General features: G+C 42.6%; 1 protein-coding gene across 1 annotated transcript in view; it reads right to left on the reverse strand.

Annotated features, from left to right (window-relative positions):
• The window catches only part of wdr18 (WD repeat domain 18), a 93,675-nt gene that overhangs the window by 60,433 nt on the left and 8,905 nt on the right, over positions 1-24,337 (reverse strand). Inside the window, exon 4 of the mRNA XM_029632214.2 lies at positions 9,177-9,318. Within this exon, the coding sequence (XP_029488074.1) occupies positions 9,177-9,318 (142 nt within the window). The remainder of the gene's footprint in view (positions 1-9,176; positions 9,319-24,337) is intronic.

The raw sequence follows: 24,337 nt of genomic DNA on the forward strand, positions 1-24,337 counted from the left end.
ATACATGATTCACATCCAAGTCAGCATGCCATCATAACTGCAACCATAGCTTCATACCTTAGCAAAAGATCACGTGTTCGTGCAAGGCTGTGCAACGGAATAAGTGCAGCACCAACATATCAGCAATCCCAATTACACCTATAGCGTGTGAAGTCGGTGCAAAAGCCAACCGATGTTTTGGTCAACCAAAGCACTAGCTCTCGGCTTACTTCCTGGCTGCAGGGTGAGAATGCTGAGATGTTTTATCATTCAACATAACTTTGAGATTGTATTTGTTTTTGATTTATTAAAACATTAAGAATGCTTACTCAAAATGCCAACTAAACTGCCTCCCACTTTTGGCCATAAAAAGAGACTCCAAACCAAGTAACTAGAGAGGTGCATTAAAAATTATTAAGGCACTTATCAGTTATTCTTTTGATTACATAAAGATAAGGCATAGCTGTGACCGTGGTCCTATATATTGTATGGAAATATAATCTAGCCTTCAGTAGATTAGATTAATGCAGTAGACAGGAGGGTATGAGTTACCTGATGTGATGCGGAGGCTAGGTATGAGGCTTTAGCATGACTGATTAATCATATTGATCAGGGTTTAGATATGACATCTTAATTAAATTCATAATCCAGTGGCATTCATTATTGATGCCTGTGTGAAGGGCTGATCATTTTAACAGGTTGATTTCCATTGTGGCTATATTGTCTTCCATTGTATTAGTGCCCATTTCAAAACCAGGAGCCTCAATAATTGTGGACCTATTTACAGTACGCGCCAATGCAATATATTGTCTAGAGTAATTCTATGACCTCAAACAGATTTTTTTTCTATATTTGCAAAGATGGCCCTGCCGTTACAAATCAATAGGAACACTGTCTGGCTGGCTAAATAAAAGCCTGGGAGTGATTTCTCAATGAGCTGCTGGATGTCAGTCAGTCACTCGGCACAGGAGTCTAAAGCTAATCAGAGTAGTTGATGCCCTGCGTTGGGGACACACACGCACACGCTCCAGTAGCTCATCCACATACTGGGGGATGAAGGAAGAGAGGGGAGAGAGAGACAGACATCAAACACACAGAGCACCAGGGCCTGTGTTGCCTCGCTCCCTATACATAGCTTCAGTTCATCACTTAATATTTGCATTCCAATATGCCTTTACGACCGGTGCAAACTGCAGGTGGCAGAAGGTTTTTAGGTTTTTTCAATACACTTCAGACAAAAGATGACAAGTAACACAAACCACATTTCTATGATGGAGAGAAACGAGATGAATAATTGTTTTGTACAGAAGAAAATAGTTTGTGTTTATACCATAGCATTGTTGAATAATTGATTCTGATTGGTTCAAAGGGCATTCTAGAGCAGGCATTATTTCCACATTTTCGAAAACACTATAAAACACGGAAGCCAAAGCGTGGAAACTATGGATACAGTGGGGCAAAAAAGTATTTAGTCAGCCACCAATTGTGCAAGTTCTCCCACTTAAAAAGATGAGGCCTGTAATTTTCATCATAGGTACACTCCAACTATGACAGACAAAATGAGGGGGGAATCCAGAAAATCACATTGTAGGCTTTTTAATGAATTTCTTTGCAAATTATGGTGGAAAATAAGTATTTGGTCAATAACAAAAGTTTCTCAATACTTTGTTATATACCCTTTGTTGGCAATGACAGAGGTCAAACGTTTTCTGTAAGTCTTCACAAGGTTTTCACACACTGTTGCTGGTATTTTGGCCCATTCCTCCATGCAGATCCCCTCTAGAGCAGTGATGTTTTGGGGCTGTTACTGGCCAACACAGACTTTCAACTCCCACCAAAGATTTTCTATGGGGTTGAGATCTGGAGACTGGCTAGGCCACTCCAGGACCTTGAAATGCTTCTTACGAAGCCACTTCTTTGCCCGGGTGGTGTGTTTGGGATCATTGCTGAAAGACCCAGCCACGTTTCATCTTCAATGCCCTTGCTGATGGAAGGAGGTTTTCACTCAGAATCTCACGATACATGGCCCCATTCACTCTTTCCTTTACACGGATCAGTCCCTTTGCAGAAAAACAGCCCCAAAGCATGATGTTTCCACCCCCATGCTTCACAGTAGATATGGTGTTCTTTGGATGCAACTCAGCATTCTTTGTCCTCCAAACACGACGAGTTGAGTTTTTACCAAAAAGTTATATTTTGGTTTCATCTGACCATATGACATTCTCCCAATCTTCTTCTGGATCATCCAAATGCTCTCTAGCAAACTTCAGATGGGCCTGGACATGTACTGGCTTAAGCAGGGGGATACGTCTGGCACTGCAGGATTTGAGTCCCTGGCGGTGTAGTGCGTTACTGATGGTAGGCTTTGTTACTTTGGTCCCAGCTCTCTGCAGGTCATTCACTAGGCCCCCCCGTGTGGTTCTGGGATTTTTGCTCACCGTTCTTGTGATCATTTTGACCCCACGGGGTGAGATCTTGCGTGAAGCCCCAGATCGAGGGAGATTATCAGTGGTCTTGTATGTCTTCCATTTCCTAATAATTGCTCCCACAGTTGATTTCATCAAACCAAGCTGCTTACCTATTGCAGATTCAGTCTTCCCAGCCTGGTGCAGGTCTACAATTTTGTTTCTGGTGTCCTTTGACAGCTCTTTGGTCTTGGCCATAGTGGAGTTTGGAGTGTGACTGTTTGAGGTTGTGGACAGGTGTCTTTTATACTGATAACAAGTTAAAACAGGTGCCATTAATACAGGTAACAAGTGGAGGACAGAGGAGCCTCTTAAAGAAGAAGTTACAGGTCTATGAGAGCCAGAAATCTTGCTTGTTTGTAGGTGACCAAATACTTATTTTCCACCATAATTTGCAAATAATCACATTGTAAGATTTTTTTCCTCATTTTGTCTGTCATAGTTGAAGTGTACCTATGATGAAAATTACAGGCCTCATCTTTTTAAGTGGGAGAACTTGCACAATTGGTGGCTGACTAAATACTTTTTCCCCCTACTGTATATCTTCCTCCGCGCTCCCGCATTCTCATAATTCATATGCGTGCCCCTAGAAATCCATGCATTAGCATGTTTCTGTTAGCAGATACAACCTGAAATAAATACACCATATTGCTGGCCTGTTAATGTGCATGGACCTTGCAGGCTGTACTGCAGAGAAAAAACACATTACTGATCAAAATGGATGCCTAATCAGGCAGGTTGTGTGTATGTTTCATGATTAAAGACTCATGGTGTAAATGTAAGAACATACAGGAACTCCCGTCCTTTGTTCACCTGACCTAGAATTCCTCACAATCAAATGCCGACCGTATAATCTCCCAAGAGAATTCTCTTCGGTTATTATCACAGCCGTGTATTCTCCCCTCAAGCCGATACCATGACAGCCTTCAAGGAACTTCACTGGACATTAGGCAAACTGGAAACTATATATCCTGAGGCTGCATTTATTATAGCTGGGGATTTTAACAAAGCAAATTTGAGAACAAGGCTACCTAAATTCGATCAGCATATTGACTATAGCACTCGCGCTGGCAAAACACTATCACTGCTACTCTAAACTTCCGCAATGCATACAAGGCCCTCCCCCGCCCTCCTTTCAGGAAATCTGACCACGGCTCTATTTTGCTCCTCCCTTCCTATAGGCAGAAACTCAAACAGGATGTACCCGTGACAATGCTGGTCTGACCAATCGGAATCCACACTTCAAAATTATTTTGATCAAGCGGACTGGGATATGTTCCGGGTAGCCTCGGAGAATAATATTGATTTATACGCTGATTCGGTGAGTGAGTTTATAAGGAAGTGTGTCGGAGATGTTATACACACTAACTATTAAAACCTACCCAAACCAGAAACTGTGGATAGAAACTGAAACTGCGAACCACAGCATTTAACCATAGAAAGGTGACAGGGAATATGGCCGAATACAAACAGTGTAGTTATTCCCTCCACAAGGTAATCAAACAAGCAAAATGTCAGTAGAGACAAAGTGGAGTCGCAATTCAAAGGATCAGACCAGAGACGTATGTGGCAGAGTCTACAGACTAAACACCTTCTCTGTCCGCTTTTAGGAAAAAACAGTAACACCAAGGACTGTGGGTTCACTCAGGTGGACCACGGAGAAGGAAAGACATTTAAACGTGTTAACCCTCAAGGCTACCGGCATCTCTAGCCACGTCCTCAGACCATGCACAGACCAGCTGGCTGCTGTGTTCATGGACATATTCACTCTCTCCCTATCTCAGTCTGCTGTCCCCGACATGCTTCAAGTTGGCCACCATTGTTCCTGTACCCAAGGCGGCAACGGTAACTGAACTAAATGACTATCACCCCATAGCACTCACTTCTGTCATCAAGTGCTTTGAGAGACTAGTCAAGGATCGTATCTCCTCCACCATCATATACCTGACACCCTAGACCCACTTCAATTTGTGAACCGCTCCAATAGGTCCACAGACGATGCAATCGCCATCACACTAAACACTACCCTATTCCATCTGGACAAGAGGAATACCTACGTAAGAATGCTGTTCATTGACTACAGCTCAGTAACAAGAGTCCCCTCCAAGCTCATCATTAGCTTGAGGCCCTGGGTCTCAACTGCACCCTGTGCAACTGGGTCCTGGACTTCCTGACAGGCCGCCCCCAGGTGAAGGTAGGAAACAATATCTCCACTTCGCTGACCCTCAACACTGTGGCCCCACAAGGGTGCGTGCTCGGCTCCCTCCTGTACTCCCTGTTCACCCATGACAGTGTGGCCATGCACACCTCCAACTCAATCATCAAGTTCAGACGACAACAGTAGTAGGCTTCATTACCAACAATGACGAGACCGTGACCTCACCTCCTCCCTGTAGGCTGAGTGTGGTGTCATGAAAGCAACAGCTCACTTAATGTCAACAAAACAAAATTATTGTGGACTTCAGAAAACAGCAGAGGGATCACCCCCCCCCCCCCCCCATCCACATCGATGGGAAAGCAGTGGAGAAGGTGGAAGGTTTTAAGTTCCTCGGCGTACACATCACGGACTAACTGAAATGGTCCACCCACACATATAGTGTGGTGAAGAAGGCGCAACAGCACTTTTCAACCTGGGGAGGCTGAAGAAATGGGGAGGCTGAAGAAATGTGGTATCACTGCCTGGTACGGCAACTGCACCTCCCACAACAGCAGGGCTCTCCAAAGGGTGGTCAACAGTGAAGAGCCTAGAAGGTCAGCATCCCGGAGTCGCCTCTTCACTGTTGACGTTGAGACTGGTGTTTTGCTGGTACTATTTATTTAAGCTGCCAGTTGAGGACTTGTGAGGCGTCTGTTTCTCAAACTAGACACTAATGTACTCAGTTGCGCACCGGGGCCTCCCACTCTTTCTATTCTGGTTAGAGCCAGTTTGTTCTGTGAAGGGAGTAGTACACAGCGTTGTACGAGCTCTTCAGTTTCTTGGCAATTTCTTGGATGGGATAGCTTTAATTTCTCAGAACCAGAATAGACTGACAAGTTTCAGAAGAAAGGTCTTTGTTTCTGCCCATTTTGAGCCTGTAATCGAACCCATAAATGCTGATGCTCCAGATACTCAACTAGTCTAAAGAAGGTCAGTTTTAAAGCTTCTTTAAATCAGCACAACAGTTTTCTGCTGTGCTAACATAATTGCAAAAGGGTTTTCTGAATGATCAACTAGCCTTTTAAAATTATAAACTTGGATTAGCTAACAACGTGCCATTGGAACACAGGAGTGGTGGTTGCTGATAAATGGGCCTCTGTACGCCTATGTAGATATTCCATAAAATAAGTAAATATATATATTTTTTTCCATCAGCTGTTTCCAGCTACAATAGTCATTTACAACATTAACACTGCATCCTGGAGTCGCCTCTTCGCTGTTGAGACTGGTATTTTGAGGGTACTATTTACATTTAAATAAAATTGGCACCCATTGCATATCCGATTGTGAAATCATGTTTTGAGGAAAAAAAAAATCCTTGTTCCCTCCCAGTGGTCTTGAAAGCACTGACGTTGGATATTTCCGAGTTCCCAGTTGTTTTGAACGGGGCATCAAATGGCAACGGAAGGCAGGCTTCATCAGTGCGTCAGATACCACTATGCAATGAGTTGGTGATAGTTTGAAATCTGTACTTTTTAATACATATGAGGCATGTCTTACCTTGCTTCAAAGTAGCATATTAAATCTCCTCTTTCTAAACCGCTCGCATGTGCTGTGCCCGTTTGACAATGGTGTTTTCATCCTAATTGGATTATAGAACGACTATTCATGTGTAGCCTGCTGCCATGTGGGCATTGCTGTGCTTATAATGTGAAGAAATAATAGTTCATCAATATTTTAAGCTAAACGTTATGATTGGTTGCATCAGACTCATTGCTTTTTTTATGTAGCCGACGCCTACTGGTTGTATGAATTTGGGATTGATCGTCCCACATCTGTCCCAGAATATGCCATTTCTTTCTTGACAAACTGACCAATAGAATAGGTAGCCTAAACATTTCTACTGTAGTAGGTTGACATAGGCCAGTGATCATGCTGTTGGTTACTTGTCTTGTTGGCTGAGGAAAAGTAAATGAGGACAGTTATTCTAAACTGTTCAAAGTGCACATCAGAATTCGGTAAGGACAGCACATCGTTGCATACTCGACTTGCATGTTTTGTTAATTACCATATTCTAAATGTGATTTCTGTCATTCTGAACACCATGGGTGGATGCCCTAGTCAGGTTATGCACCCAATGCATATGGGTCAGATACATTTCTCAAATGCCTGGTAAATTAAAGAGTTGCCGATCAAATGTCCGGCTGACTTCACCGCTCACGTCGCGTGCACGAGCATCACAAAATAATTTTAGAAATCTATATTATTCAATTATTGCGCCAATGAGCATCTGCGTTGCCAAGGGCTAAAATAGAAGTCAGTTCTATGTGACGCAGATAGGCTGCAAATCCTGCCTCTCCCATCTCCTCATTGGTTTATTGAAGCAGGTACCCATGTGCCATCTCCTCATTGGTTATACCCACGTGGGTGACTGAAAGACGAACGAGGTCAGTGGCGGTAATGCACCTAATTTATGAAAGCCAATCACAATATAAAGTCAAGAGAAGAAAAAAACCTGTAAGGAAACGAGATGACTTGAAACGATTCGGTTGACCGTTTTGTGTGTGGAATAATTGGCGGAGTAGGACCTTGTGCATTTCAGGTAAAATAACAACTCAATGTTTATATCCCAGGACAAGCTAACTAGCTAAATTGCAATAAATGTTTAATGCTTTTCGACCTGTTCCCAAATTAATATAATTGGTTCAGAGTTTGTTTTGATATTTTAACAAGCGTGTTGTCATCACGTTTGGTGTGGGGGACAAAATAAAATGTACGCACGATGGCGCACGCGCGCAGCCTGTTTGGGTTCCGTGTAATGGAAACCTTAGCACACACGATCTGGTACGTCACAGGCCTCCAACCCGTCACAACTCAGGCTCCCTTGATCGAATGGCTTGTCAACCGTCAGCTCATCCAATAGCGTCCTCACAGAGCTACAGTAGCCATCAAACGCCACCAGCCCTTGGATCTGCCATGTCTCCATTCGCGTGATTACTTCAAATCCTGTCAGTGCAAATTCAAAAAGGAGCAGAAAAAAAATATTTTTGGTACACTGCGTCATTGAAGTGTTGCTCCAGTCTTTCCGCATGCTTACTCAACAAATATATGATGTCAGAATGGTGTTGTTCAAAATGTAACATGTTCAGTGGGTAAGAATGACAGGCAGAACTGTGAAGGAAATTAAGCAATGGCAGGACTCACGAGCATCAATGACTGATATGGGGGATCATTGATGTTGAATCCAGACAAATCGGGTGTTATTCAGTTCCTTGGATAATCCCCCTTGTAGTTTTTCCTTCCGACTTTGCCCCTCTTTGCACAACACTGCTGTGGTCTTCAAACATGGCTTAACAATTTTCACAACAGTCAGTGTGGTATTGATTTTGTTTCTCTAGTTCAGGTACTACCAGGGGTACACGCAATGCCGTGGGGGGTACGCCAAATAAAAATTATTCAAATCCAGTTATATAAATGAGGTAAAAGGAGGAAATATCCTTCACTTTAGAGGCCCAATACAAGATTATTATTCTTTGTTTTAAATTGGACAAAAACATTTTATCAATTCATGTGATAATGCAACAGTAAATAAGAAAGGTTTAAGCAATTATCTTTAAAGGCCCAGTGTGGTCAAAATTCCAATTTCCTGTTTCATATTTGTACAACAGCTGATGAAACTAGCACTAGAAACTAGCAGTGTGAAACAATTCGATCAGTATGATTTCCTTATTGTTATTGGTTAAGAATACCATCAACATTGGAACTTCTAAATTCAGCAGGTTTTGCTAATAACAGCTACTTCTCACATTACATGTCTCTCCTATTAGGCCATTCCAAATAGGTCCCTAACTCAGACCACTCCCAGACAGTCCTAACTAAATTCTTGCGTGACAAATAGTTTTTTGCTAAAAAACACTATTTTTCACCATTTTAAATTTAAAACTATAACAGTTAGGAACCCAGATATTATTATTTGCAAATGACCTGTAAACTAGGCTACCACCTCCCACTTCAGTTCCAGTAAACACAAATCCCAATGCTAAGGGTAATGTAGCACATAAAACACTATTGCAAGAGCGTTAAAATGACGCTCTGAGACAAAAGGCCTAATGTTTTTTTAATCGAAACAGAGTATCAATACTTAGAGTTTTTTAATTAAGATTGCACTGGTATAAAAATGCCCCCCCCAAAAAAAAACCCAACAACATTGGTAAGGCACGTAGGTATCCATTTAGAATACAGATAAATCACAACGCTAGAGTGCACGTCAGAACTTCGTTAGATTAGATGTCTATCAATAAGAATGTTGTGAATAATAAAACGACAAGTGGAAGACATCATAGAATATGCATTTATAAGCCCACAGTCATTCGCAAACTTCAGATTGCATTGTGCTATTCCACCTCAACAGCTTGAGGCATGGAAAGAGTATTTTTTTATTAATTATATTCTCATTGGAAAGAAATGTACCATTAAGCAAGTCAAAAGCTTTGTGCTACATACACAAGCCCAGATTTCATACAGACAGCCTCAGAGGCAGTTCACAATAATTCCCCTTTGGACAAGCATAGTAAGGATGCAAGGAAAAAGCCCACCTTGACTGTCTGGTCCAGGGATGCAGTAGCTACTCGAGCCTGGGGTCCCATCAGGCCACAGTGGATGTCGGTGATGGGGAGAGAGTGGCGGGACAGGACATGACGAGGCTCAGGTGTGTGTGACGGATCCAGCTGCACCACACTGCAACATAGAGGGAGGGTTTTGTCATTTATATAAACTCAGCATAAAATAAACATCCTCTCACTGTCAACTGTTTTTATTTTCAAACTGAAACATGTGTAAATATTTGTATGAACGTAAGATTCGACAACTGAGACAAACTGAACAAGTTCCACAGACACATCACTAACTCATGTGTCCCTGAACAAGGGGGGGGTATCAAAATAAAAAGTAACAGACAGTATCTCCTCCTCATGGACTGCACCAGATTTGCCAGTTCTTGCTGTGAGATGTTACCCCACTCTTCCACCAAGACACCTGCAAGTTCCCAAACATTTCTGGGGAGGAATGGCCCTAGCCCTCACCCTCCGATTCAACAGGTCCCAGGCGTGCTCAATTTGATTGAGATCCGGGCTCTTTGCTAGCCATGGCAGAACACTGACATTCCTGTCTTGCAGGAAATCACACACAGAATGAGCAGTATGGATGGTGGTATTGTCATGCTGGAGGGTCATGTCAGGATGAGCCTGCAGGAAGGGTACAACATGAGGGAGGATGTCATCTTCCCAGTAACGCACAGCGTTGAGATTGCATGCAATGACAACAAGCTCAGTCCGATGGTGCTGTGACACACCGCCCCAGACCATGACGGACCCTCCACCTCCATCCCGCCCCAGAGTACAGGCCTCTGTGAAACGCGCATTCCTTCGACAATAAACGCAAATCCGACCATCACCCCTGGTGAGACAAAACCACGACTCGTCAGTGAAGAGCACTTCTTCCCAGTCCTGTCTGGTCCAGTGACGGTGGGTTTGTGCCCATAGGCGACGTTGTTGCCGGTGATGTCTGGTGAGGACCTGTCTTACAACAGGCCTACAAGACCTCAGTCCAGCCTATTGCGGACAGTCTGAGCACTGATGGAGGGATTGTGCGTTCCTGGTGTAACTCGGGCAGTTGTTGTTGCCATCCTGTACCTGTCCCGCAGGTGTGATGTTCGGATGTACCGATCCTGTGCAGGTGTTGTGACGGAGCTGCAAGACGGAGCTGCTCTTCCTCCCGGGGAAGGACTGCCCGTTCCATGATCTCGCCATCACGGTTGACAACTCCATTGTGTCCTCCTCCCAGAGCGCTAAGAACCTTGGCGTGATCCTGAACAACACCCTGTCGTTCTCAACTAACATCAAGGCGGTGGCCCGTTCTTGTAGGTTCATGCTCTACAACATCCGCAGAGTACGACCCTGCCTCACACAGGAAGCAGCGCAGGTCCTAATCCAGGCACTTGTCATCTCCCGTCTGGATTACTGCAACTCGCTGTTGGCTGGGCTCCCTGCCTGTGCCATTAAACCCCTACAACTCATCCAGAACGCCGCAGCCCGTCTGGTGTTCAACCTTCCCAAGTTCTCTCACGTCACCCCGCTCCTCCGCTCTCTCCACTGGCTTCCAGTTGAAGCTCGCATCCGCTACAAGACCATGGTGCTTGCCTACGGGAGCTGTGAGGGGAACGGCACCTCAGTACCTCCAGGCTCTGATCAGGCCCTACACCCAAACAAGGGCACTGCGTTCATCCACCTCTGGCCTGCTCGCCTCCCTACCACTGAGGAAGTACAGTTCCCGCGCAGCCCAGTCAAAACTGTTCGCTGCTCTGGCCCCCAATGGTGGAACAAACTCCCTCACGACGCCAGGACAGCGGAGTCAATCACCACCTTCCGGAGACACCTGAAACCCCACCTCTTTCAGGAATACCTAGGATAGGATAAAGTAATCCTTCTCACCCCCCCTTAAAAGATTTAGATGCACTATTGTAAAGTGGCTGTTCCACTGGATGTCTTAAGGTGAACGCACCAATTTGTAAGTCGCTCTGGATAAGAGCGTCTGCTAAATGACTTAAATGTAAATGTAATGTAAATGTTGTTACACGTAGTCTGCCACTGCGAGGACGATCAGTTGTCCGTCCTGTCTCTCTGTAGGGTGTCGCACAGTACGGACATTGCAATTTATTGCCCTGGCCACATCTGCAGTCCTCATGCCTCCTTGCAGCATGCCTAAGGCACATTCAAACAGATGAGCAGGGACCCTGGGCATCTTTCTTTTGGTGTTTTTCCAGAGTCAGTAGAAAGGCCTCTTTAGTGTCCTAAGTTTTCATAACTGTGGCCTTAATTGCCTACCATCTGTAAGCTGTTAGTGTCTTAACGAACGTTCCACAGGTGCATGTTCATTAATTGTTTATGGTTCATTGAACAAGCATGGGAAACAGTGTTTGTTTAAACAATTAAGATCTGTGAAGTTACTTGGATTTTTACGAATTGTCTTTGAAAGACAGGGTCCTGAAAAAGGGACGCTTCTTTTTTTTGCTGAGTTCACATCCACATAAACAAATGGTTGAATTTCATGTTAAGCAATGAATGTGACTAGCATTGACCTCAAAACACCAATACAGAACCATGACAAAAAAAATCAAATCTTTCTACCTCAACCATTTGAAAGTAAACCAAAAACATATGTACTCCCTTCACATTTTGACGATTTAAAAACTTCAAATCTCAATTATTTTTTTGTGAGATTATTAGTGGGAAAAACAAATATTTTGCTGTATTCTTCTAGCCAGAGATTTGGACCAAAAATGCAATTTTCTGAGTATATATTGTAGCTCTGAGCATCGTTGGTTCTTGCTCAGTCGAGACACCTTGCCAGAGCAGGACAGGAGAGGAGGCGGCCAATAGGTGAATAAACAGAGCGAGAGAGCGAGTGGGAAAGAGGGGGAGGATAGAAAGCCTGATTATCTGAGCGGGACCCAGGACTCATTCTGTCAGCTCGGCAGCAAGAGGCGCTCCTTGGCAGGATCTCAGGGACAACCTGTCTGCAGCAACATCTGTGACAAACATAACCCGTAGAGGCACACACCACAGCATAGGCTACTGCGTGTGCACACAAAAAGGGAGAAGAAGCAGCCTGGGGCATTTTGAGGAATATCAAACCACCAACATAATTCCAGTTCCAATACTCCCTTTGAGGCAATTTCGGACCTATTCCAACGATGCTCAGGGTGTATCACGGAGATATTAGTGGGGACTTGAGCCACGTCCGCTCATTACATCCCTCTGGGATGGGGTCAAAGCAAACCACTTAATGTCGGTGTATGGGCCCAACCCAGGCCATTCTTCACATGTGAAAGGTGCATTACCCGATGCAGGTCGGTGGCCATTTAAAATTCCTCTCAGACCCGTAGCACTCTGTTCTTTATGCTACATTGAGTTTCACATTGTCCCTTCAAAAAGGCGAAGGTCAGAGAAAGTAGCTAACACTGGACTCGTGTTCTTCAAACTGTAATTGGAAATTAAAGTCAGTCTGGCGAAGAGAGCGGATGTGTTTGTGGTATATAGTCGAAGCCTCAGTCATGTAAATAAACTGTTGGAGATTAATGATTTTTGGCCCTATACACCAATACTTAATGAACATGCTGACACATTGATGAAATGGAAAGAATTGACGCGGGAATAGGGCAGGCACAATTACCGTATAACCAAGACCGTCATGAAAATAAAATAGCCGTCATAACCGTTTAAATTAATTAAAAAATTGTTGAACGAACAGCTGACTGAAGATGGGACGCTGGGCATTTGTGCGGTTGAGTCAGCATCAGCCTTCACATGGACTCTTAACGTGATAAACTTTGTTGCACCTTGCTGAAAAAAGCAAAGAGTCTGGGTTGCCTGGGCAACACACCGCACAATGCAGAAGCAGGACTCATAAAAATAGAGTGTATAGATTGGGCTTTCAACCTAACAGTGGCAATATGCGGTAAAGGTCAAACTAACTCGACCAAAACAATGGAATTGAAGCATCTATTGTCACCAATGATTTCTGAATGCTTGCTATGCTAACCAGCGTACATGAACAGGAGTTAGCATTTAGCACTCACTTCTTATAAACCTGAGAAGGGACAACTTGTAAATATTATTAAGCAAAAATATAAAAATATGCAAAAATAAAGCCAAATATCTCAAATCGGACTTACAGTGCATTGGGAAAGAATTTCACATTTTGTTACGTTACAGCTTTATTCTAAAATGGATTCAACATTTTTGCCTCAATCTACACACCCCATAATGACAAAGTGAAAACTGTTTTTTAGAAATGCATGCAAACGTATAAAAATTAAAAACAGAAATACCTTATTTACATAAGCTCCGGTGCATCCTGTTTCCATTGATAATCCTTGAGATGTTTCTACAACTGAGTCCCCCTGTGGTAAATTCCTATACACACACGTACGTACTGGGGTCAATGGTGTGAAATCTCTAGTTTATTAGATATTTATAGGCCTACTTTCTTACTTTAGTTTCGGTGTGTGCTCAGTCTCCCTGGTCTCCGCCCGCCTGCCTGTTGTTTGCCATTTTAGTTAACAGCTAGCTTTGAGTACGTATGTATATACAGTGGCAAGAAAAAGTATGTGAACCCTTTGGAAATACCTGGATTTCTGCATAAATTGGTCATAAAATTTGATCTGATCTTCATCTAAGTCACAACAATAGACAAACACAGTGTGCTTAAATTAATAAAAGACCAATTATTGTATTTTTCTTGTCTATATTGAATATGTTGTAAAAAAGTATGTGAACCCCTAGGCTAATGACTTCTCCAAAAGCTCATTGGAGTCCAATCAATTACAAGATTGGAGATGTTGGTAAGAGCTGCCCTGCCCTATTAAAAACCCTCACAATTTGAGTTTGCTATTCACAAGAAGCATTGCCTGATGTGAACCATGCTTTGAACAAACAAGATCACAGAAGACCTAAGATAAAGAATTGTTGACTTGCATAAAGCTGGACCTTTCAAAAGTATCTCTAAAAGCCTTGATGTTCATCAGTCCACGGTAAGACAAATTGAGAGTCAGGTGATTATAAATGGAGAAAGTTCAGCACTGTTGCTACTCTAGGAGTGGCCGTCCTGCAAAGATGACTGCAAGAGCACAACGCAGAATGCTCAATGAGGTTAAGAAGAATCCTAGAGTGTCAGCTAAAGACTTACAGAAATCTCTGGAACATGCTAACATCTCTGTTGGCGACTCGAGGATACGTAAAACACTGAACAAGAATGGTGTTCCACGAAAGAAGCCACTGCTGCCCCCCCAAAAACATTGTTGCATGTCTGAAGTTTACAAAAGTGCACCTGGATGTTCCACAGCGCTACTGGAAAATTAATCTGTGGACAGATAAAACTACAGTTGAGTTGTTTGGAAGGAACACACAACCCTATGTATGGAAAAAAAAGGCACAGCACACCAACATCAAAACCTTATCCCAACTGTAAATTATGGTGGAGGGAGCATCACGGTTTGGGGCTACTTTGCTGCCTCAGGGCCTGGACAGCTAGCTATCAGACAGAAAAATGAAGTTTATCAAGACATTTTGCAGGAGAATATAAGGCAATCTGTCCGCCAATTGAAGCGCAACAGAAGTTGGGTGATGCAACAGGACAACGACCCAAAACACCGCAGTAAATCAACAGAATGGCTTCAACAGTAGAAAATACATCTGCTGGAGTGGCCCAGTCAGAGTCCAGACCTCAACCCGATTGAGATGCCTGTGGCATGACCTCAAGAGCAGTTCACATCAGACATCCCAAGAATATTGCTGAACTGAAACAGTTTTGTAAATAGGAATGGTCCAAAATTCCTCCTGACCGTTGTGCAGGTCTGATCCGCAACTACAGAAAACGTTTGGTCGAGGTTATGCTGCCAAAGGAGGGTCAACCAGTTATTAAATCCAAGGGTTCACATAACATTCACAGTGCAGAGTGGAAAAAGTAACACAGTGTGTTCAATAAAGACATGAAAACATATAATTGTTTGTGTTTTATTAGTTTAAGCAGACTGTGTTTGTCTATTGTTGTGAACTAGATGAAGATCAGATGACCAATTTCTGCAAAAATCCAGGTCTTTCCAAAGGGTTCACATACTTTCTCTTGCCACTGTACACAATTGTTCAAAAGTTTGTTTTTGAAAAAAAGCTAATTGTTGTCCATTAAAATAACAAATTGATCAGAAATACAGTGTCAACATTGTTAATGTTGTAAATTACTATTGTAACTGAAAACTTGTACTGATTAAAGAAGCAATAAAACTGGCCTTCTTTAGACGAGTTGACTATCTGGAGCATCAGCATTTGTGGGTTCAATTACAGGCTCAAAATGGCCAGAAACAAATACCTTTCTTCTGAAACTCAGTCTATTCTTGTTCTGAGAAATTAAGGCTATTCCAAGAAACTGAAGATCTCGTACAACGCTTTGTACTGCTCCCTTCACAGAACATGTCAAACTGGCTCTAACCAGAATAGAATGAGTGGGAGGCCCCGGTGCACAACTGAGCAAGAGGACAAGTACATTAGTGTTTAGTTTGATTAACAGACGCCTCACAAGTCCTCAACTGGCAGTTTCAATAAATAGTACCTGCAAAACACCAGTCTCAACATCAACAGTGAAGAGGTGACTCTGGGACGCTGGCCTTCTAGGCAGAGTTCCTCTGTCCAGTGTCTGTTCTTTTGTCCATCTTAATATTTTCATTTTATTGGCAAGCCTGAGATATTGCTTTTTCCTTGCAACTCTGTTTAGGAGGCCAGCATCCCGGAGTCGCCTCGTCACTGTTGACGTTGAGACTGGTGTTTTGCTGGTACTATTAAAATGAAGCTGCCAAGTTGAGGACTTGTGAGGCGTCTGTTTCTCAAACTAAACACTAATGTACTTGTCCTCTTGCTCAGTTGTGCACCGGGGCCTCCCACTCATTCTATTCTGGTTAGAGCCAGTCATTATCATGGTCATGGTCCAAACACACCAAGACAGTCGTAAACTGGGCACGACAAAGACTCAGGAGACTGAAAGGATTTGGCATGCGTCCTCAGATCCTCAAAAGGTTCTACAGCTGCACCATCGAGAGCTCGGGTTCCGACCGCAAGGCACGGCAGAGGGTAGTGGGTATGGCCAAGTACATCACTGGGTCCAAGCTTCCCGCCATGCAGGACCTCGATACCATGATGCGGTGTCAGAGGAAGGCCCTAAAAATTGCCAAAGACTCCAGCCAACCAAGTCAGACTGTTCTCTATAGCACACGGCAAGCGGGACCAGAGCGCCAAGTCTAGGTCCAAAAGACTTCCTAACAGCTTCTACCCCCAAGCTATAAGACTCCTGAAAAGCTAATCAAAAGGGCTACCCAAACCCCTCTTTTTACCCTTCTGCTACTCTGTTAACAATCTATGCATAGTCACTTTACCTCTACCTACATGTACATACCTCAATGACCTCAACTAACTGGTGCCCCCGCACATTGACTCTGTACTGGTACCCCCTGTATATAGACTCGCTACTGCTATTTTACTGCTGCTGTTTTAAGTATGTTACTTTTATTCTTAATGTTTTACTTAAGAAGAACAAGGTGTTAACTTCTTAATGCATTGTTGGGCACAAGGGCACTGCGTTCATCCACCTCTGGCCTGCTCGCCTCCCTACCACTGAGGAAGTACAGTTCCCGCTCAGCCCAGTCAAAACTGTTCGCTGCTCTGGCCCCCCAATGGTGGAACAAACTCCCTCACGACGCCAGGACAGCGGAGTCAATCACCACCTTCCGGAGACACCTGAAACCCCACCTCTTTAAGGAATACCTAGGATAGGATAAAGTAATCCCTCTCACCCCCCCCTTAAAAGATTTAGATGCACTACTGTTCCACTGGATGTCATAAGGTGAATGCAACAATTTGTAAGTCGCTCTGGATAAGAGCGTCTGCTAAATGACTTAAATGTAAATGTAAATGTTGGTTAAGGGCTTGTAAGTAAGCATTTCACTGTACACCTGTTGTATTTGGCGCATGTGACAAATAAAATTTGATTTATTCAGCCCCTTTGCTGAGACTCCAAATTGAACTCAGATGCATCCTGTTTCCACTGATCATCCCTGAGATGTTTCTACAACGTGATTGGAGTCCACCTATGGTAGATTCCATTGATTGGACATGATTTGGAAAGGTGCACACACCTGCCTATATAACAAAGGTCCCACAGTTGACAGTGCATGTCAGCGCAAAAACCAAGCCATGAGGTTGAAGGAATTGTCTGTAGAGCTCAGAGCCAGGACTGTGTCGAGGCACAGATCTGGGGAACGGTACCAAAACATGTCTGCAGCATTGAAGGTCCCCAAAAACACAGTGGCCTCCATCATTCTTAAATGGAAGATGCTTGGAACCACGAAGACTCTTAGAGTTGGCAGCCTGGCCAAACTGAGCAATCGGGGGAGAAGGGCCTTGGTCGGGGAGGTGACCAGACGGAAGCCACATGACAGCCTGCTTGGAGATAGCCAAAAGGCACCTCTTGCCTGTTGAGACCAAGATTTTACTCTAGGAAACCTGGCACCATCCTTACGGTAAAGCATGGGTGGCAGCATCATACTGTGGGGTTGTTTTGTGTTTTTTTTACTCCCTTCATCTCCCGAATTTCGTGGTATCAAATTGGTAGTTACAGTCTTGTCCCGTTGCTGCTACTCCCGCACGGACTCGGGAGAGGCGAAGGTCGAGAGCCATGCGTCCTCCAAAACACGACCCCACCAAGCCGCACTGCTTCTTGACACAATGCTGCTTAATCCGGAAGCCAGCCGCACCAATGTGTCAGAAGAAACACAGTACGCCTAGTGACCGTGTCAGCCGGCATGCGACCGGCCCGCCACAGGAGTCGCTAGAGCGCGATGGGACAAGGGCATCCCGGCCGGCCAAACCCTCCCCTAACTCGGACGACGCTCGGCCAATTGTGCGCCGCCTCATGGGTCACCGGGTTGTGGCCGGCTGCAACACAGCCTGGAATTGAACCAGGATTTGTAATGTTAGTTGTGTAGTGACACAACTAGCGCTGGAATGCAGTGGCTTAGACCACTGCACCACTCGGGAGATTTTCAGCAGCAGGGACTGGGAGACCAGTCAGGATCGAAGAAAAGATGAACAGAGCAAAGTACAGAGAGATCATTGATGAAAACCTGCTCCAAAGCTCTCAGACTGGGGCAAATGTTCACCTTCCAACAGGACAACGACACTATGCGCACAGTCAAGACAACTCAGGAGAGGCTTCGGGACAAGTTTCTGAATGTCCTGAGTGGCCCAGCCAGAGCCCGGACTTGAACCCGATCTAACATCTCTGGAGAGAGCGGAAAAAGCTGCGCAGCAACACTCCCCATCCAACCTGACAGGGCTTGAGAGGATCTGCAGAGAAGAATGGGAGATGGTCCCAAATACAGGTGTGCCATGAAGACTCAATGCTGTAATCACTGCTAAAAGGTGCTTCAATAAAGTACTGAGTAAAGGGTCTGAAAACATATATGTGATATTTCAGTTTGTATTATCAAGTGTTTCTAAAAACCTGTTTTAGCTTTGTCGTTATGGGATAGTTTCTGGATTGAGTTGCGAAAAAAATCTTAAATTGTTTTAAGGCTGTAACGTTACAAAATGTGGATCAAGTCAAGGGGTCTGAATACTTTCCGAAGGCACTGTAGACGTACCCAAAAGTAACTGCTAGTCATGTGTAATTACATGATTCTGACATGCAAAAACTTGGTATATTTGAAAAGACGACATCTAGGAGATTATGAGAAAGTTGCTTTGGCAGCAGCTAATGGGGATCCATAATATTTACAAATACATACATCAGAATACACAAGATCAAGCACACACAAAATAACATTTATTTTATTTTGAAAGTCATCTTTAAATTTGCAAGCTATTACTGAATTATTGATGACTAGAACTGGGAACAGATGGCTTCCACAACATGAACAATATCAGACAAAAAATATATAATTGACAGAGTTAACTAGAAAATGGCAGATGTTTTGGTAAGTTGTGTCAGGTGACGTTTCCAGTTTTCCCTAAACCTTTCCAAAGTGGCATATGTCGGTAAATTGGAGCGGGAGGCAGCCTATTGGTTAGAGTGTTGGGCCAGTAATCGAAAGGTTGCCAGATCGAATACCGAGCTGACAAGGTACAAATCTGAGGTTCTGCCCCTGAACAACGCAGTTAACCTATTGTTCCTAGGTCGTCATTGAAAATAATAATGTGTTCTAACTGACTTGCCTAGTTAAATAAAAGTTTTTTTATTTTATTTATTTATTTGCAATTACCACACATATATATATATATATTTAGGGATTGCAAATATGTAATAGCACTGGAAATTCCAGTGCTATTACATATTTGCAATCCCTAAATGCTATTTGTTCAGCATAAAAACACAATTTCAACCACATCAACCGCACCCAAACATTGTAGTGGTGTTATGGGGGTATCCAGGTGTCCTTTCAACCTCTCCAAAGTGTCCGAATGTGGTAATTGCACTGTTTTTGCACACTGGATGTGCTTAAAAGTTATTGTTCACTATAAAAAATGTATTTCTACAACACCAACCTCTTTCAAACATTATGGTGGTGTCCGGGGACATGCATGCCTACAGCGCATTAGCAACATATTTTTGATACGCAAGGATAAGTCACTCGGTGGACATTGGATGTTGCCATTAAGTCATACATCAGATAACATTGGTAGGAACAAATCTAGCCAATTGCCAATCTAAGGAGTAATTTGATTCTCTCCATGCAGCTTTACCTCAAACACAGACCAAATTGAAGCTTACCTTGTAAGTTGTTCGCCGTTTGTTGAAAACTTCAAATACATTTTAAAAGATACTCTTGGGGTTGGTGATCAATAATGGTAGGTCACAGGCAGACAAATAAGATATCCTAATTATCTGTGGAGCCCCAAATTTTGGTGTGTATCAATGCATTCTGTGTTTTTTCCGTTTATACTTCACAATGCTAACCGGAATGTAGGTAGCAGCCATCTTGAAATTAGGTCATTGGCTCAGCCTGCCCTTATAAATTTGTATCCCCATATATATGGCAGTAAGTCAAAGATTTGAAGGCACTGATCAATAGCCAAGATACTCAGCTTTCCCAGATAGGGGCTACCGTTCTCATAACAGACTGAATGTATATATATATATTTTTTATCACATAGGGTCCCCAAATTTAGGCCCTTCACATTTAAGAGGTTTTAATGAGCGGATTGAACACACTTGTGTGGGGCTACATCATTTGTTTGGCATTACAGGAGCAGACCTGCAAGGGCAAAATAACAGTTTAGACTTATAAAGCAATTATTTATTTTCAACTGCAAGTACAGCTTCAGGACTCTTGATTATACACCACAAAGCCTCTGCTTTGAGGGGGAAATGGTTGCAACATAGGTAGTGCGTTGTAAGAGGAGGACCAATCAAGAACTTTGATACAGCAAAAGCTATTTGGAATTGAGATGTCAAAAGCTCCGCCTGATGTTGACTGTTGATATACGTAATTAGACAACGGCAAGTCTCATTTGAAATACTGGGCCATACGGTTGTATACTGGGCCGTACGGTTGTATACTGGGCCGTACGGTTGTATACTGGGCCGTACGGTTGTATACTGGGCCGTACGGTTGTATACTGGGCCGTACGGTTGTATACTGGGCCGTACGGTTGTATACTGGGCCATCCGGTTGTATACTGGGCCATCCGGTTGTATACTGGGCCATCCGGTTGTATACTGGGCCATCCGGTTGTATACTGGGCCATACGGTTGTATACTGGGCCATACGGTTGTATACTGGGCCATACGGTTGTATACTGGGCCATACGGTTGACACTATTTCTTTAGTAGAATTTACTCATTTTTTTTGCTGCTTCCCTTGATATGCATTGGCAATATAATAACATGCTCTACTAGAAAAAGAGACGGTATTACTTTGGAAAGCAGACTGTCATACATTCATTGTAAATCCAAAGCAATCCCTTATTTCACTGCCAGGTTGTTCGACAGCCTTCCTCTGTCTAAATTTGACCAATTCCATTTAAATTAGCAAACCTAATGTCTGAGGGAAAGGGAAAATAACAGGTTTACATTTGCTATCTTGTTTACCACAACCTGTACATTTCCATTCCCCTTTAGTGCTGACAGGCACTGGTAATGGAAGTCTCACATTGCCACCTACTGGAGAAGAGTTAGGCCTACTTCAGTACCATTCAACCCCAGAAACTGAATGAAAATAGTGAATCACTGAGTTCCCTGACTGATCTACAATTTTATTTACGATGCAAGGTGATTTGTAGATCCGTCTGTCTGTGCTGTCAGTATGATCAGTATAGATGTTTTCCAACTCTGCCAAAACATAGGTTGGACATTGGTCCAGTGCTTGAATTGAATGGAAAAGGCCTATCCATTCCCTGTAAACACATTTTTTTTTTTTGGTTTGATGAACATCATTCAATGCCATCTTTATTCACCAACTAATTAAAATAAGATCATAAGCAATTGAAAGAGGTAGAGCATTACAAGGTTTTAGCACAATTCAACTCACATCCAGTCTGTACAATTTGTTCTCAAAATAGTTAAGCCTTTTATTCCTCCGATAACAGTCCATTCCAAAAATGTAAATAAGAGGAGTAGCTGTCAGTGTTTCATAGCTTACACATCTTCTTGATTAAATACTCAAACTCAGTAAACCAGTTTATTGCTCTGTCTGCCAATTACCAAAGCACTAATCCAATTTTTCACTAAGATTAAGAGATCAGAAGCTCCTTAAATATTCAGATCCTAAGGATGGGCTTGTGATAAAAATTACAATTGGGTTTTTGTCCCCTTTTTGTTGAAGGTTCAGGGAAAGCAGTGGAACCTATTTAATGTTCTCTCGATTTGGATAACATAGCCTGAAATACAGCAGTGTAAGTGTCAATAGTATAAGCCTAACCAAGCGTCACCCGTCACTTCAAAGCCAGGTACGTCCAACCGTGAGTCAGTAATGTAGAAATGTAAAAACTACATTGAGAGAACAATTCCATTTGCCCCCAGTTACTTGATGACAAGCGACAGAGGTAAGAAAGGATTTCTGGCAGCTGATTTAACAAAAAAACACACAAAAAAAAAAATGTATTCTGCCGAGAAGTCGCTTTTAAGAGTGACAAGTTACACATTTTACTCAGATTCTCATCAGAATGTCGAAGGTAACTAATTAGCTAGCTTTGTAATTGTGTAGACAACCCTAATAATAGAAGTGCAGTAGTATGTAATATTTCTTAACTAAGATACGCTAGCTAAATCATTTTAGGGGTTAATATAGAATTGGCCTAATATGTCATTGAGACCAAGAAATAAAATTCAACTGTCATCAATTTTCAGATGAGTTTTAATTGAAACTTAGGGCTAGGCCCCATTTTTCTCAATTTCCACCTGAATGACGTGTCCAAAGTAAACTGCCTGTTGCCCAGGCCCTGAAGCCAGAATATGCATAGAATTGGTACCATTGGAAAGAAAATCCTTGAAGTTTGTAGAAATTTTCAAATAATGTAGGAGAATATAACACAATAGATAGGGTAGGGTAGGAGAAAATCCAAAGAAAAACCAACCACCTTTTTTTTTTTTTTTTAGAAAGAGACCATGCTCTTACAATGGCAAGTATAAGGGCATACTGAATTCTAGCTCCCAGGATGCAATTCCCATGGCTTCCACAGAGTGTCAGCAATCTATGTTCAAGGTTTCAGGCTTGTAACTTCCAAAATGAATAAGAAATATCAGTTTTAGTGCAGGGACACAGTCTTGGAAATTCATGTTTGCACAAGCGATAAAGACAGGACGCACCTGCTAAAATCGGTTTCCTATTGAACATACTTCTTTACGTAAGAAATATTATAGTTTGATTACATTTTAGGGTATCTGAGGAGTAAATAGGAACGTATTTTGACTTGTTGAAACAAAGTTTAGTTGTAGATTTTCTAATTACTTTCTCTGCATGTTGAATGAGTGGATTACTCAAATCAAGGCGCCAACTAAACAGACCTTTTGGGATATAAAGAAGGATTTTATCTAACAAAACAACACTACATGTGATAGCTGGGACCCTTTAGATGACAAATCAGAGGAAGATTTTCAAATAGTAAGTGAATATTTAATCGCTATTTGTGAATTTATGAAACAGTTGCCGGTGGAAAAATATTTTGATGTGGGGCGCCGTCCTCAAACAATCACATTGAATGCTTTCGCTGTTATAGCTAATGTAAATCGGACAGTGCAGTTACATTAACAAGAATTTAAGCTTTCAACCGATATCAGACACTTGTACGTACCTAAATGTTTAATATCCATCATTTATTTGAATTGCGCGCCCTCCAATTTCACCAGAAGTTGTCCCACTAGCGGAAATTGGTCATATATGAAGATCAGATCCAATTTTAAGTCACAACAATAGAAAAACAGTGTGCTTAAACTAATAACACACCAATTATTGTATTTTTCTTGTCTATATTGAATACATAATTTAAACATTCACAGTGTAGGTTGGGAAAAGTATTGTGAACCCCTAGGCTAATGACTTCTCCAAAAGCTAATTGGAGTCCAATCAATGAGACAAGATTGGAGATGTTGGTTAGAGCTGCCCTGCCCTATAAAAAAAAAACTCACAATTTGAGTTTGCTATTCACAAGAAGCATTGCCTGATATGAACAATGCTTCGAACAAACGAGATCTCAGAAGACCTAAGACTAAGAATTGTTGACTTGCATAAAGCTAGAAAGGGTTACAAAAGGATCTCTAAAAGCCTTGATGTTCATCAGTCCAGGGTAAGAAAAATGGTCTATAAATGGAGAAAATTCAGCACTGTTGCTACTCTCCCTAGGAGTCACCGTCCTGCAAAGGTGACTGCAATAGCACAGCGAAGAATGTCCAATGAGGTTAAGAAGAATCCTAGAGTGTCAGCTAAAGACATCTCTGGAACATGCTAACATCTTTGTTAACGAGTTTACAATACGTAACACACTAAACAAGAATGGTATTCATGAGAGGACGCCACGGAAGAAGACATTGCTGTCCAAAGAAAATATTGCTGCACATCTGAAGATCGCAAAAGAGCACCTGGATGTTCCACAGCACTACTGGAAAAATATTCTGTGGACAGTTGAAACTGATGAAACTAAAGTTAAGTTGTTTTGGA

The sequence above is a fragment of the Oncorhynchus nerka genome, linkage group LG24 (genome assembly GCF_034236695.1).
Source record: "Oncorhynchus nerka isolate Pitt River linkage group LG24, Oner_Uvic_2.0, whole genome shotgun sequence".
Lineage (NCBI taxonomy): Eukaryota > Metazoa > Chordata > Actinopteri > Salmoniformes > Salmonidae > Oncorhynchus > Oncorhynchus nerka.